This window comes from Eurypyga helias, unplaced genomic scaffold, assembly GCF_000690775.1.
Source record: "Eurypyga helias isolate BGI_N326 unplaced genomic scaffold, ASM69077v1 scaffold17158, whole genome shotgun sequence".
Taxonomy (NCBI): domain Eukaryota; kingdom Metazoa; phylum Chordata; class Aves; order Eurypygiformes; family Eurypygidae; genus Eurypyga; species Eurypyga helias.
This window is the reverse complement of record NW_010265120.1, coordinates 39,734-55,000: the sequence shown is the minus strand read 5'-3', so window position 1 is coordinate 55,000 and position 15,267 is coordinate 39,734. Positions and strand designations below refer to the sequence as shown.

Genomic DNA, 15,267 nt, shown 5'->3' with positions numbered 1-15,267 from the left:
TCAGCAGGAGTTTGATGTTTAGAAGACCTCAGTAAGCATCCCCAAAGCTTAATTGCCCTTGAGTAAGCATCCTCACCTCCTGTGTATAGAAATGATGAAATCATGGCAGGAAAGGGTCACCATATGTGTACGCATGGATTAGATCAGGGCCTGTCTCAGTTCTCTGTTAGTCAACCACTTCCTTTTCTTACTCTTTTGTTTCTTACTTCAGTTTGTAAGTGGTCCAGAGCAGGTACATGCATGTGGAGGATTTAGTGTAGGGTGTCCCTGCCCATGGCATGGGAGTTGGAATTAGATGATCTTCAAGGTCCCTCCCAACCTAAACCATTCCATGATTTGATGTCCGGTCCTGTCCTGTCCAGCACTTAGTGCAGTTTAGTGACTTCATACTTCTGTGGTCCAAAGACGTCACAGGCAAATGGTGTCTCCTCATAAGCTGACTTCTTGCAGAAGTGACAAATATTACTTGGTATGTTTTCTCTATTGAATTATTAAATTATATTTTATGTAACTTATGTTTTATATTTGAATATTGAATTACATCTTGAGTACAGAAAATCCTAAACATTTCTTTTAGCTTATTTGAGTTGTCATTCTGATATGTATGCTTTAAGTGGGTGTTTCACTTAGTGGGGAATGGGGGAGGGGATCAGGATTACTTCCTTACTGCTGCCTTAGCGTTTGGTTTATTTGGTGACCATGGACATGTCTGGCCTTAGTGTTAACAAATAATTATTCATAGAAGTCATATCCTCTTCATAGAAGAAGTGAAAATTCTGAGATGTTCCTGTACCCCAAATCTTCAAAAACAAAGCCAGAATGCCATTTCCTGGTTCTGGTGCAAGCAGCCAGAGCTCTGATGTTTGTAATGCTCCATGCTTCAGCCTTAAAGGCACTTCAGTGACCTTACAGGCAGAGGTGCCTAACACAGGGACGGTGATGTGGCACATCTTCGCTGTCGCCCTTGTGAGAGGGACTGAGAGGACAAAGCTGGTGGAAGAACTTGGTACATGTTGTGTGCTTTTGCCTGCCTCTTTGATAACCTAGGATTTATTTGAACATTTGAGGCTTGGGAAAGATATTGCTTGACTAATTGGACCTTTCCTAGATTGGTTTATGTGGGGGAAAAGGGCCGCCTTGGACTGGAGGTTGGTACATGGGTAGGCTCATAAGCGTTTGAATTGTCATGCAGAGGATAGCCATTGCTGTCCTTGTGGGATGGGAGGAAGTGGGCTAGGGCAGAGGAGGTAACTCCACAGCCTGGTAAGAAAATCAGTTTCTCCTTAAATACAGTGGTGCAAAGCTGATTTCTTGTTTATGCTGGTGAGTCTAGGCAAATAAATGCAGGAAAAGATGGGGTTTTTTAATCTTGGCATTGATGATGTCAGTTTGGATCTGGCTTTGACCTGGATGAAGTGGTCTCGGAGCTGGAGGTGTCAGACTAGAGTATTTCTGACCTCAGGATGCCAACTGGCAGGGTTGCCTTTCTGGTGGTCAGGTGTCAAGGGCCCATGAAATGTTGGCTTTTGCTGATTGTCACAGCTATTCAGATATCTAAACCAAGAGAAATCAATGCATGAGGAGTACTTGGTTAAAAGCTTGTGGACAAATGCCTGTGTCCAGCGAGCTGTGTGTGTGTAAATTGCATTCCAGTATTTAGCTATAACTCATCAATAGTGTTAAATGGTTGCTTACGGTTCAGATGCTGATGTGCCTTTTATGGTTTAAAGATGAGTGCTCTCTCTGGAAGCGTCTGCTCTTCAGTACTGCTTTTTCTACAATATTCTTACAGACTTCCTATGGGCTGCCTTCTCTGTCCTCTTCTGCTTCATGAAGTGCTGCAGGCAGTGCTTGGAACGTTCATATTTTAGAAGTTCAGGGTGGGTGCACTTTTTCTTCCTTTCTCCTCCCTGCCTTTCCTTGCTCCACAACCTGCCTTTGCCCAGGGAACTGTGGGGTTTTTTTGTACTCCACTTTCTGATCTGTTTCTGCCTTTGAGGGACTGCTTTCATTCTGCTAACAGGTTAGGTTTGCCTGTAGTAAGCCATGAGCTTTCCAGGGTTGTCTGAAATGGGTTGCTATATGAGTAAGGAAAAGCTCCCCAGGCTGTTTCTTCCCACTTGCAACTTAGTAAGTACTGATTAGCCAGTTCTCTCATATGCTTACCAGCATATCTTCATTCCCTAAGGCAGCAAGGCCTCTGTGGGATGTCTCTGGGCTAACCTTAGTGATGTTTGTTGCTTGCGGAAAACACTGAGGGATGCAGCACTACAGCTGTCCTTAAGGCAGGAGGTTCCCAGCTGCCTAGGAAGGTGCCATCAAGGTGCACATTTATCCTCTGACTCTTTAGCATGTTTTTTCTGATCAGATAGTGTTGTCACTTGAGGGCTATGGAACTTCTAGGGAAAGCGATGGTGGGGCGGAGGGTGGAAGGAGGCAACAAGAAATGTAAAGGATGAAGTGTAGGGGGAGTGCCAGGCTCTGTAGCTGCCCTGTGCCCCACACTCCTTTGTTCAATAAGGTGGGATCTCAGGGTCTTTGATCAGTCAGATCCTTCTATTAATCCGAGTATATATTGCATGTTGTCACCTGGCCATTTGTCATGTAACAGCGATGCTAGTCTGCTAGTGTGCTTCGTGGATGTGAGGTTGTAAATGGAGCTCTTGGTGTCTAGGACTTAAACCTAGCGGTGACTTGATAAAGAATTGGCAGCATGTGGAAGTGTAATTGCTTGTGTGGCATGTATTCTGTTGGGATAAATGCTGGAGTACCTATCAGTTTTTCCTTGGGAAGGATTCAAAGGATGGACATGAAAGGTGTTTGTGTGACCAGAGGCAGACCTCTTCTGGGAGGCACCTGGACTCACTGCTTAAGTCATGCTTGATGCATTAACAGAAACAAGTAAAAGGGCAAAGGAGTGGCTGTTTATGTCCTTAAATCTTGAGCTTGTTTTGTTTATTGTCACAGTGCACATAAATCTGGAGTTACTGGAGCAGAAAGAATAACTTGCCTCTTTTTTTTTTTTTTAGCCAAAATAAATAAAAGCTCTCAGTTGCCATGTCCATAAAATAACTTTTTTCTCTTTGTTTGCAGTTACACTGTCTCATATCACACAGCTGGTTCTGAGTCACAACAAGCTTACAAGTAAGTATACTTCTGTTTTTGGACTTCATTACAGGCAACAAACAAATCCCCCAACAAACAAACCAATAAAACCCAACCTACCAAACTCTGAACTACTTGCTGCATGAGCTGTAAGATAGCACGTGTCATTTCAAACGTGTATTAATGCAAAAGTCTCACTTAAGTCTTTGTGCATTTGCAGATGGATAAGTGTAGGAAAAAATGAAAATATTCTAGCACATAAGCCCTTATTCCCTGGGTGCACTTTATTAGGTACTAATGTGTTGGTTAGAGGGTTGGTATCCATTTCCTACTAAAATGATGGCCACTGTGTGAGTAGTTCTGAGATGTATGAGTTAGTTGTTCTAGGCCCTGTTTCTGATTGTATAGGTTCTGGCATCTTCCTTTTTGTTTTTGTCCCTATTGTAGTTTTCAAAGAAATCTCAATGTATTTATAAATATGACCAGCCATTTCCAGCTGTCTAACATGTAAGTGAAGACTGATGGGCAAATTCAGGCAGGGAAAATCATAAGCGTTGCTGTTAAACATGCAGCTCTACCCCTGGTTTAGACAGCCACGAAGTTAAAAGTGGCTGGGAGCTGAGAGAATGTTTTGGGAAATCATTATGGTAAACCTGCTTTGGGCATATTACCATCAGCCACTGATGGAGTTGGGTCACAGGGCTGTCCAGCTGGTGGCTTTTGTGTTCCCTCAGGTCCGTCCCTGCAAGGAGATGCTTGTCTCTCAAACTGAGCTGCTTAAAAGCCAGGCAGTTCATTGTATACAGCCACTTCAGCATGACTTGACTATTCTGGGATTTGTAAAAATCCTGCAACTTTTGAAAGCTAACAGACTTCCAAGGACTTAATCATCTCTTCCACATAGCACCTTACAAACCATAAATGTCACTAAAGGGTGAGTTCACCCGAACACGCAACTGCCTGGGCAGGTAGCAGATACTGACCTTGCTCTGAGGAAGAGAAGAGAGACTGAAACTCCTGCAAGGAGACTTGAATCACTGTAAACGCGGCTGGCTGAGAGCTGAGCCTGGCGAGGGTGTCGTGCTTCAGCGTGAGCACCAGAATGAAAAGCTGACTAACGTGTCTTAGTTGTAGACCTGACTGGGGGTGGAAAAAGAGAAGGTAATAAGAGGTGTCCAAGAAAAATGTTGTCTTTAAACAAATGGTGTACTCTGTATTTTTCTTGAATAGCTAAAGCAGTTTTAGTTTTCTAAATACCAATTTAAGGATTGCCACTACTCTAAAATTGTGTTGCATTGTCTCAACTTTTAATTCCTGCTTTCTTCTAAAGTAGCCCTTAGATCAGTAGGCTGCAAGTGTATCTGTTGTCTCAGCCAAGGGATTCTGTCAGCCTTTTTAATTGCTGTGTTTAGGTTTCTTTTATGGCAAGGTAAACCCACTGCTTCTCCTGAAAACTAACTTAGGAAGTCTGAAACTTACTATTCTTTCACAAATTGATGTAGGCATTTAAATAGACAGCACACATTTTTAAAAGGCTAAATTTCAAGTTCATATTCTCGCATTTGACACTGTTGACCTAATCTTTCAAGCTACGTAATTAATTGTCTTAGCAGATTGTTCTTAAAATGGCGAGGAAGCTGGTGGCAGTGACACTTGACATGCTACACTAAGGTCATATTAGCATCTTCTACTCATTTTCTGCCGTTTAAATGAGTGTTTCACTTGCTTTTTTTCTGCTGTTTAGAGTAAATATGTCTATCTGGAAGAATAAATACATGTAAAAACTGGATATGCATATTTTTACATAACCGTAGTTCATATTTTTGCCAGCAAACTCTAAGTAAAGTTTCATTAGCAAGTATGAGGACTGCTTTGTTAAATCCATTATACTGCTTAGAATATTTTTGTGGCATGGGTTTTGTTAATATTTTTAGCATGCCAGCATTCATACAGCTGGCGCTTGTGTATCTACATGTTGTTGTGGTTTAACCTTATCTGGCAATTAAAACCACACAGTGGCTTGCTCACACACATACCCCTCCAGTGCAGGAGGAGAGTTGGAGGAAAAGACAGGGAAAGCTCATAAAGTTGAGATAAGAGCTATTTAATAATATATAATAATATAAAACGTATAAGTGGCACCCCAGGCCGCTTCCTGCCTCAGAACGGCGCATGTGCCCCGAGCCTGACTGACGTACCATGAAACACTTAGCTGTTCTGGGCCAGCTGACAGCACTGTGAAGAAGAGGAGCTCGTTCCTGCCTGAAACCAGCACAGTGTCTAAATCATTCACTATCAGAAGTACTCAAATCCACATTGATTTTTCGGGAGAATATGAGGCTGGATTTTTTTCAGCTGTCTGGTGCTGTGCTAATGTAGGTGTCTTGAACTGGCTGCTGTCTGCTCTAGGTAACGTAGGAAACGGTTGCATGTGTCCTTTGCTGCTTGATGAGAACTTTCTGTGCTTCAAAATGAGAAGCAAGACTCTAGGAGAAGCTAAACAGCTGCGGTTCTGCAGTTTTATTGACTCAGTTGCTGCGTCAGTGGCAAACCTGGGATGATTCCACTTTGGGGTCTCCTCTGACAATCTAGTTAAAACTTGATGGAGAAAGTGAATGGTTTTGTTTTTTCTTAAGTCAATGTAGAAATATGAGCCAGTGTCTTCATATGTTATCTTGGTAGTTTTTTGTTCTATCGTTTAGTGATTTAAGGCCTTCTCTCCAGTGTACAGCTGAGAAACAAAGTTTAAGACAGTCGTGCTTATGCTCTTAGGATCAGACAACCAGGCTAACTCAGGTGTCTTTTGAACCCATTGGCTAACATAAAATTAAATGGAAGTTCCTCAAACTTGTGGAAATGAGTGGCTGAATGATAGAGATCTGACCTTCAGTTTGGTGGATTCATTTGGGTAGATGTGACCAAGTTGGTTTTGTTCCATGTCATTTGGTGGTAGCTGGGGAACATCCAGGTGACATTCACCTCAGTGTGATCATTAATAGGACATGAATAGTGGTAGGGAGTTAGGGTCGCTGTGCTGGAGGGGTATGTATGGAAGGAGTTGGGGTCACAGGACATACTCCTGTAGAAACCATGCTTGGTAGTTTGGACAATCAAAAATACAGTTCCTGCATCTTCTGTGCAACAGTAATAATTTTTGTGTACCCATTCTGTTGTTTTATGCACTTCTACTTTGGACCATTTCACCCAAGTTCCAGTCGAATGTAACTTCTCTTGAAGTCCGCAGCAATCTTGGCCACTTGCTCTTTCTGACACCCCTATGTGGGGTGAAAGTGAACTTAGGGTGTTGGTGTAGATGTGTTTGTGCCTTGCAGGGCCAGCCAGCACGCTGCTGCTGCTCCGTGGTTGATGCTGAGTGGCTGTGCCAGTCGCATGTTACACTGTGCTTAGTTTCAAACAGTTTGGACTGTCATGCGGCTTCTGAAGTTTTGTATTAAGGAGTTTCTCATAGAAGTTCTTGAAATGAAACTTTGTCCTTCTTTGTTCAAACCTCTTCACCTAGAGCTCGTGGTTTCATAATGGTTCTGGGGAGCAGTTGGGAATTGCAGAATACTGGGATGTCTGGGGAGCCCAGGTCAGGGGGAGGAAAGGCATATTGCCAAGCTTGGGTGTCTTTTCTACTCTAGGTCTTGCCCCATGTCATTACAAGCAGAATGGTTTGGAGCTCTGGGGGACAGTGTAAAATAGATGAGTGAGTATAAGGGTTTTTTCCCAGCTGGGAATAAGGTTTGTGTATCACATTGTCTTGAGGGCTTAGCTTTTTTTGTAGATTGGTTCCACTAGAACAACACATGGGTGCCTTTGACTAAGAAAATACCTTGGCAGGCTCGACTGAAGTCAGCAGGTAGATGAGGCTTCACCTTTTGGTCCCCTTATGCCACTAGATTTGTACGTCAGCAACAATTGGAGTAGAATCAGCAACAGAGAAATGCCCATTTTTAAAGGAAACTGTTTGAGCATATATATTGTGGCTTATGCCTTACCTGATTCTGTTTTTTCCTTGCAGACCAGCTTTTGTGAACTATTTTGCCATGAAGTGGGGCTGGAGCTTCTAGACTTGAGAGCTAGACTAACTTAAGGTTTTCTACCTAAAGTGTATACAAGATGTCACATCCTAGTATAATCACACCTTCCTTGCTGTTCTGATAAGTTCGCCAATTAAAACCCCTGGATTACACGAGTAGAAATGTGCTGGAAAAGCTTTCAGAAGCTGAGGTTAACTGTAGTCCAACCCAGGAGTGCACAGAGAGGAAGATGTGAGTGGAAAGCAGGCTGGGTTGTTAAAGGTCGTGCAAGTGTTGACGATGTGTACATGTGCTGGTCATCAGTACGACTGCAACTGTTACGCTGCCAACTGGGATGCTCCCTTTTCACTTATTGGGATGTTTTTGACTTGCAGTACCGTAGCAGTTATTTGAATTGCCTGCTTGAGATAATTAATTGACACTGTAATCATTTGGAGAATCTCTGTAGAGATCCTACGTTTTGTCATTATGCGGCCTTACCTGAGTCCCTGAGTGTTTCTGCAGTGGAAATACCGGTATTACCGGTTTTGTCCGTTAGAGGTCACTGTTTAAATAGCTTTAGCAGTATTTTTCCTCGGAAGACGCTTATGCTCCTGCTGGGTAGTGCTGGATAGCAGCTTAGTTTTTGCTGTTCTCAGTCTCCTTAGCCTCAGGTGATCCTGTGCTCACCAGCTTCACCACATTCCTGCACCTCCTTTAAACGTTCTAAAAAGTTGTTTGCTATTCATAGCTCACTCCTGACAATTTTTGTATCCTTTTGCTCTCATGGTCTGATTCCTTGCCCGTTATTATCAAATGTCTGAATGATGAGAGATTGGGAATAATTGTTTTTTCCTCAAACCTCCCCTGTATTACCTGATGGGTTTTCTGTCCTCCTCTCCCTTTTCTCTGAGCTGCTGTCCTATACTGTCCTCTGCTCTTTCCACTGCTGCTTCCTTGATTCTCAAGTGTAACCCTTTACTCATCTTTAGTCTTTTCCTTTTTGTGAAGGGATGCATTAGTATTTTGCTGCTGGTTTCCATTTCCACACCCGAATTTTGTTTGAGTTCACTTTCCAACCCATGGCAGGGGGTTTGGAACTAGGTGATCTTTAAGGTCCCTTCCAACCCAAACCATTCTATGATTCTGATCCATTCAGCATAGCTGTATTTCATTGGTCATGTTCCTCTGACAGCCATGTGATAACACTTTGTCATCCTTGTGCATTTTGCCTTCTTCCAGCAGAACAGTTCAAAACTTTTCTCCTTTCTTTTCCTGCTGGCACAGCTTATTGCTGCTTTGCTCTACCATCACCTAAACTGTCTTGCTCTCTCTGCCTCACCAGCACAGAAACTGGTCCATTCATTGCTGTTAACCCTCTTGACTTGATGTTATTTAACATGCTGCTAAAATCCCTTGGTGTCATGTTTATGTTAGGGCGTCTTCTTCGTAAGTCACCTTTCTGGCTGTAGCGTATACCTAGGTGTGTTGGAGCTAGTCCAGCGGTGGTTAGCAACGCTGCATCTGTCTGTCCTGAATTCCTTCCTAGTCTGGCTGCTTTGTCTTCTCCAGACTGCAGTGTCCCACTGGTGGTGTCTGACACTTTGCATTTTGCCTGGTATCAGGTTATTTATAGAGCGAACTTAACTGACTTCTTGAGGGGACTAGATGTCTGTATACTCTTTTTGTTGCTTTTTGTGTTCTCCTCTACTTTGCTTCTGCCTCTGCTTCCTTCTGGCAAGTCATTCCACACTGTTGTACTGACACGATATACCCCAAAATGGTGCAAGTAAGCTACCTGTGTAGTGAAACTAGGATTGTGTCGGAAGCCCAGGACTTCTGCCTGACAGTGGCCTGTCAGTTGGGGTTGGGAGAAGTGCTTTAAATTAGCTGTAGCCTTTTGCTTTTGTTACGTTTTTTGATTTGGTTTTACTTCCTATTTCTGGTGCGGGGATCGCTAAAGGCAAGTATCTTTATGAATGCAGTGCACAGGGGGATATGAGAAGGAGGGAGGAGATCCCTATACATATGCCTTACTAAATTTGTGACATCTGAGTTCTGCACAAATGTTTAGATTAAATACCTTGTTAGCTTTTTTCTTTTCTCCCTGAAAAAACCCCAAACTTAAACCTTTGGTTCTGAGAAAGTACAGATGGTAGAGCATTTTAGCTTTAAATAATACAAATTTTGGTTTTAAGAAGCTTTGGGAGAATGAAGCAGAATAATTTGAGTTTTGTGCTGTAATGGTATAAAGAGTGCATGCTGAAACTACCCCGATTTATGCCTAAATTAAATTGTGAAAGTTTGTGCTGTAGGGCAACAAGGTCTGTTTTGCATCATAAGTAAGCATGCGTGCGAAATGCAATGCTAGACACAAATCACTTGTCTTTCACGTAGTTCTTCAGAGGTGGTTGTTCTTATAAAAAAAGGAGTTAATATGTTCGCAGATATAAGTAAGCATGCGTACGAAATGCAATGCTAGACACAAATCACTTGTCTTTCACGTAGTTCTTCAGAGGTTGTTGTTCTTATTAAAAAGCATCTGCGAACATATTAACTCCTTTTTTTATAAGTCTCAGTGTATTCTGGCATGTAATTTTAGTAAAAATTTCTTGTCTTCACTTATCTCCCAGTAGCTTAAAGTAGCTGTAGTTTTTTTGTGGAAGCCCCATATAAATGATCTTTCTCTGTGTGTGTACAGGTTGTAATGTGGCAAGAGGATCTCCAACAATTCTAAATACAGGCAATTTTGAAGTTGGCATTTTCAAGGCTGGTGAATGTTGCACAAGTGAACTCAACTCATTAAAGAGCTTAATTATGTATCATCTTAAAGAATACTGTTTGACAAGCAGAGTGGAATTTTTTTTGTTTCTAATGTTGGAGTACAAATGTCAGAAGGTCTTTATTTGGTCTAGGTTGAGGGGAAACTGGATTTAGTTTAGTATACTTGGTTTTGTTCTCTACTAGAACAAAAAATGCATTGAAAAAAATCAGGTGTGTGGGTTTGAAGTGGTTAACAGCACAGCATTTTCCTTCAGACCACTGGTCCCTCTGGCCTCTTACTCCTTCCCTGTGTCAAAAATACTGTTGAGTGAAATAACCCTCAGGGTGAAGTGATTGCCCGTCCTCAGCTATAGATCAGGAAATTTGTGGTAACTTGGTTTCTCTTGTCTAGGAGGAATATCTGCTGTAGCTGGAAGAGAGATGTATAGTCAACTGGAGCCTGGGATCAGCTACAGTAGAGGCACAGAGGGGACTGCCTACCATACAGACTCACAGGAGTGGCTTTAAGCACTGGGTATGGGGAGTCCAATTCATTCCCAGCTCTGAGGGCTGGAAGAACATCATGTGTGAACACAGGTGCTGATTTGACTTTACTGACAGTGCAAGCAGGATTTTGTAAACAAGCACGGCTACACACGCATCCATGTTGCTGAGTAAGAGGCTGAAGTGACCTTGACCTGTGAGGGGTAACTTATAGTGTCCGTTCAAGATCTGTTGTTTAGGGCATCTTTGGTGAGTCACTCTTGTAAACTGCAGAAACCATGTTCAATAAAGAAAATATTGAGGGAGGGGAGGTGAACATGCTGAACTTGAGCTGGTTTGATTTTACTTGTCAGGTACTGTGCAGTAGTGTGAAGCTGAAAAAATCATGCTTAAACAACTTATACAGACTCAGTGAATTTTAGTGAGGCCATTTGCAATTGTATTTGGTGGAAGCCTAATAATCTCAATTTGACACTATCTGCTAAAGTTCTTTAGTCCTGCAGAAGTTGTTTTTCTTAACCATTCCCTGCTCTTGAAATATCAGCACATACAGATGATCTGACCTGTAACAAGGGGATGTAGCCTGTGTTCTTCAACTTTTTGCATGGTGTACCACGTGGTTTTTCTTCCTGACATAAAAGGAAGATAGGGCAGTATCTTGGCTGAACTGTGCACTCCTCACAATTACTGAAGATGCTGTGCTTCACTAACAGTACTTCCATGTCACGCTTGTTTGGAAAGCTAATACTCTGTTTTCTTCAAAATTATTTGTAGAAGTGAAGGCACATGTTTATATCCACGTTTTTATACCCATCCTCACTTGAACAGTACTGTACCTTACTGCTGTAAAAAAAGCTAACAAACATCAGATTTTTGTGAGCTGTTCTGGTATGGTTTCAGTTCTCTGCTGTTAGGCGGTTTATTTTCAACCTAGTAATCCTTTCCTAACCTCAGCCTCTGGTTTCTGGTATTTCTCTCCAAACTCTGAAACACATCTTAAGCTTTCGTCTCAGAGAACAGATCTATCCTTTGTCTTCACTAGATGTCACTTGATTCCCAGTCTCTTCTCAGCCTTTCTTATGCTCACAGCACTTGTCCTTAGACTCTGGCTTCTAAATTAAAACTGTGTATTGATAAATTCCTTTGTTAGCACAGTAGCATATCAGTGAGCTATAGTATAATTTAAACATGTGTTTATGAACATTTTCATAACTGCAGTGCTTCCGTGGATAATTGAAAAAAAAGTACTTTGGTTTCTGGAACGAGTTGAAGACTAAGGGGACAAGCTTGTTTTTAATGTTTTCAGTGTGAGGAAGGTTAGTAATGTTAGCAATCTATCTTTGGAGGAGAGTGGAGGGAGGGCAAAAGGGGAAATTTGAACTACATAATGTGTAAATTAAGTACTGTATGCTTCACTTGGGATCAGGATTCTCTCCAGTTAGCTGCCAAGTATGATATCAGCATGCCTATGAATATTTAAAACGAAAACTGTTGTGTTCTCCCTCTGCTAATTCCTCTTTCATTTTGGTGAAGCTGATTGCTTCCCTCTCAGTATAACAGAACCCTTGTCAAATTAATCTAAACTTGACTCCAGCTCTGTGAGTACAGTTATATTGGATGCACAGAATGCATTATATATTTAGTATTCTAAATTCTTCCTCCCCCATGAAGTGTGAGTAACATTTCATGTCTTTATGACCTTTAGTCTAAGGGATCCTTACTCATGAGAAGTTCCTGTTGACGCTAACCGGATTAGCAACAGCCTGCAGAACTGGGTTTATTATACTGTACAGCCCACAGGTTTTACTTCAGGCTTCAGAAGTAGGTTCTTGCCCTTGGCAAGCAAACCTTACCTGGGATCTACAGTGGACTGATAGCGCTCTCTAAGGTCTGTGTTGAGTTCTCTTTACTCTGTATGACTCTTGACCAGCTTTTGAGTGGAACAGTTTAATGAGAAACTGGCATGGTCTTATAAATCTTCTCTGACAAGTGGTGCTATTTTAATAGCTCTTCTGGATAAATATTCCCTTAGAACCTGTAAAGGTTTGGAGTACTACTGAACGTCGTGTTCCTAGGTACTGCAAAATTAGTTCATTAACTAAAGAAAGATTCTGAAAAAACAGGGACTCAGCAGTTTATAAAGATTTAAATGCCAAAAAACTAATAGTATGTGAAATTAATAAAATTCTTATTTCACTTTGTCTGATTCAAACCTCATTGAATTCAATTGGAGCTTTTCTGTAGCCTTCGAGTCATGTTTGAGGAGATATTAAGCTTACTCGCACACAGTTTTATCAATAGGCAGGTATTACAGATACCATTTTCCAAGCAGCAGTGGGACAGTGTTTTTGAACATTGGGTGTTAAGGTATAAATGACCAGAAATGTTTCTTGGTTTACATATCCTGTGTTCCTCTCATGGAGACTTCACATTTTTAGTAAATGATTTCACTTGCCCAATTGGGTAGTTCATTGACTCTTGTCACGTTTTTCATCTGAGCTTCTGTGTCAAAAACGTTTTATATTTTAGTTTTAAATTTTAAAGAAAATTTCGATATGGGTCTCTAATTAAGGAGTGTCTTCAGAAATGTTTGATTTAATGTTCATCACTAGTAACTACAAAAAAAACCTAGACTAGAATTCATCTTTTAGATGAAAAGCAAATGGAGACTTTGTCTTGAAAATACCTGAGTTTGTTTACTTTTAAAGTTGTGAGTATTCGTGTTGTTTTCCAGTGCTTTACAGAAGCTTTAAGAGTAATAAACCTGGAGATCATTTGCAGAAACAGGGATTTTTCTGAAGCCTCTGCATTTCAGCTGTATGAAGGGGGCCCTGCCACCACAAGAGGAATGGCACTGAAACCTAGGTGAATGACTAAAGAGCGGTGGAGTGGAACTGGAGGGAAAGAAATACACCTCTGTTTTATTACTCTTCCATTTTCGGTTTTCTTCCTCCTTTGTGATAGGTTGGGTATGAAAAGTGAGCTTGGATCTAGATGTCAGTTCTAGGTAGTGGTATGAGAACCATTTGACGTCCTGCTTCATGGAAGGGTTACATCTGAGACACTTGACTCCAAGTTGGTTTAACTCATTTAAATGTTCTTAGCATGTTGCTCTGCATGACAGCTGTATCAAAAAAGGTCTGTCTAACCCCAGTATCTGTTCTCCAACAGAGGCCAACATCAGACCTCTGGTAAGGATAGGTCTCCAGTTGTTGGCTTCTTGATGTGGAGAGAGAACTAAGATCCAGAGCCAGGATACTTAGGTGTGGAGTTATATAGGCATTGAACAGCAGCATTTAATCCTTCTTAAATATGTTTTGGAACTCTTATCAGAACTTTTGGACAGTTGCTGCTTATGTAGGAATAAGATTTAATAGTGTGCCTTGAGTGAAAGGCTGCTTTGATGAGAATGTATTTTAGCCCCTAAAGAACTGCCACTAACCTCAGGGCAAAAAGAGCATATTTGTTTTTAAAAGCTTTGAAGTATAACAAGTTGCCTTATTTCAAGGAGTGTGAACAAGGTCCTCTTATTCCTTGGTCTGCAACCTGTAGACCCTCTCTTTCACTCTCAACCAAGCTCTTGAAATCAGGAGTTTATAGCTGTCACAGTGAATCACTGTATGCAGCTTCCAGTATTGACCAGGGGGAAGGAAGCTGTTCTGGTCTTGTCAAGTGAGACATGAATGGGGCTTCATGATGTGACTGAAGCTTCACAGGAGAATGCAAAGGCATTGGGCTGCCAAATTTTACTAGCATTTGCTGAGGGGGAGTTTAGTTGTTAATGACACTGGGCAGCAGATGGTCTTAGAGGAGTTGTTAAGACACTGTGGATCGTACTGTAAATATGTGGGTGAATGGAACCAGGATGCTGACAGTTCACTCTCACAGCTCATCATGAGAAGGTGACTTGAGTGGAGTTCAGTATTGCCAGAACATGAATTTCTGGGTATTTGGCAGTCTGTTATATATCTGGGAAGAGTTTTGCAACATAGCAGTGGGATGGTAGTCAGGATGAACTTCGTCATGTAAAGCTCGGAGCAGAAGACATTATATGCCTGGTCAGTGCTTGACCACTGCTGACCTTCACACCTGAAGGCACTGAACCTCTGCAGTTCAGCTACAAGAACAGTACAGGAGTTAATTTCTGTCTTCTGTTTTCCTTTGAATCCAAAAGAGCATTCATTCATATTACAAATGAATCTGAATTGTTGAACCAGAAAATAATCTGTTTCTTACAGCAAGAAGCCCTTTCTCCCCTACCACAAGCCTGGTCTTGACCTACTCCTCTGGTTTTCCTTCTCCCAAAATACCTCCGTCCCCTATATCCAAACAGAAATCACAGTTGTGGATTGGGCCTTTTATATTTTGATGTAGTCGGGTGAGACACAAAGTATTTCATCTAAATCCTTTGCTAAATTTTTAGCCTTTCTCATCTCAGCCTGCTTACCCATGCAGCTTTTAGTATGGCTTGAAGAAAATAGTGATATAAAGTATCCTAAGTGGGATTCACAACATGAAATGGTGTGTGGGAGTTATACGGATATCTCGGAAACGTAGCGGACAGTGTGCAAGGACACAGCTCCTGTGGTTCACTAGGGACACTTAACACCTGTGCCCTGACAAAAGAAAACCATATTACAAACCTCTGATAAACTAACCAATGGAAGCTGAATTTTTGCCTTGTGTTTGCAAGTGGGATAAGCAGGTAGAATTTGAGACACTTCAGCTGTGTAGTAACCCATTAAGGTAAAGGTGCTCTTTGATGTGATCTTCTAATCTCTGGAAGCCGTTTTCTTCCTGTCTTGTTGTCTGGGTGTTGTCTTTTCCCAGGTAGTTTCATCAGCTTTTTTTGCATTGTTTTTTGGTTAGTTGT

At 41.6% G+C, this 15,267-nt stretch overlaps 1 protein-coding gene across 1 annotated transcript in view; it reads left to right on the top strand.

The window, feature by feature from the left end:
* Positions 1-3,093: 3,093 nt before the first annotated feature.
* RSU1 (Ras suppressor protein 1) overlaps positions 3,094-15,267 on the top strand; it is a gene marked incomplete at its 5' end in the record, with an annotated part of 33,345 nt that continues 21,171 nt past the window's right edge. Inside the window, one exon of the mRNA XM_010156616.1 lies at positions 3,094-3,144. Coding sequence (XP_010154918.1) covers positions 3,094-3,144 — 51 coding nt within the window. The remainder of the gene's footprint in view (positions 3,145-15,267) is intronic.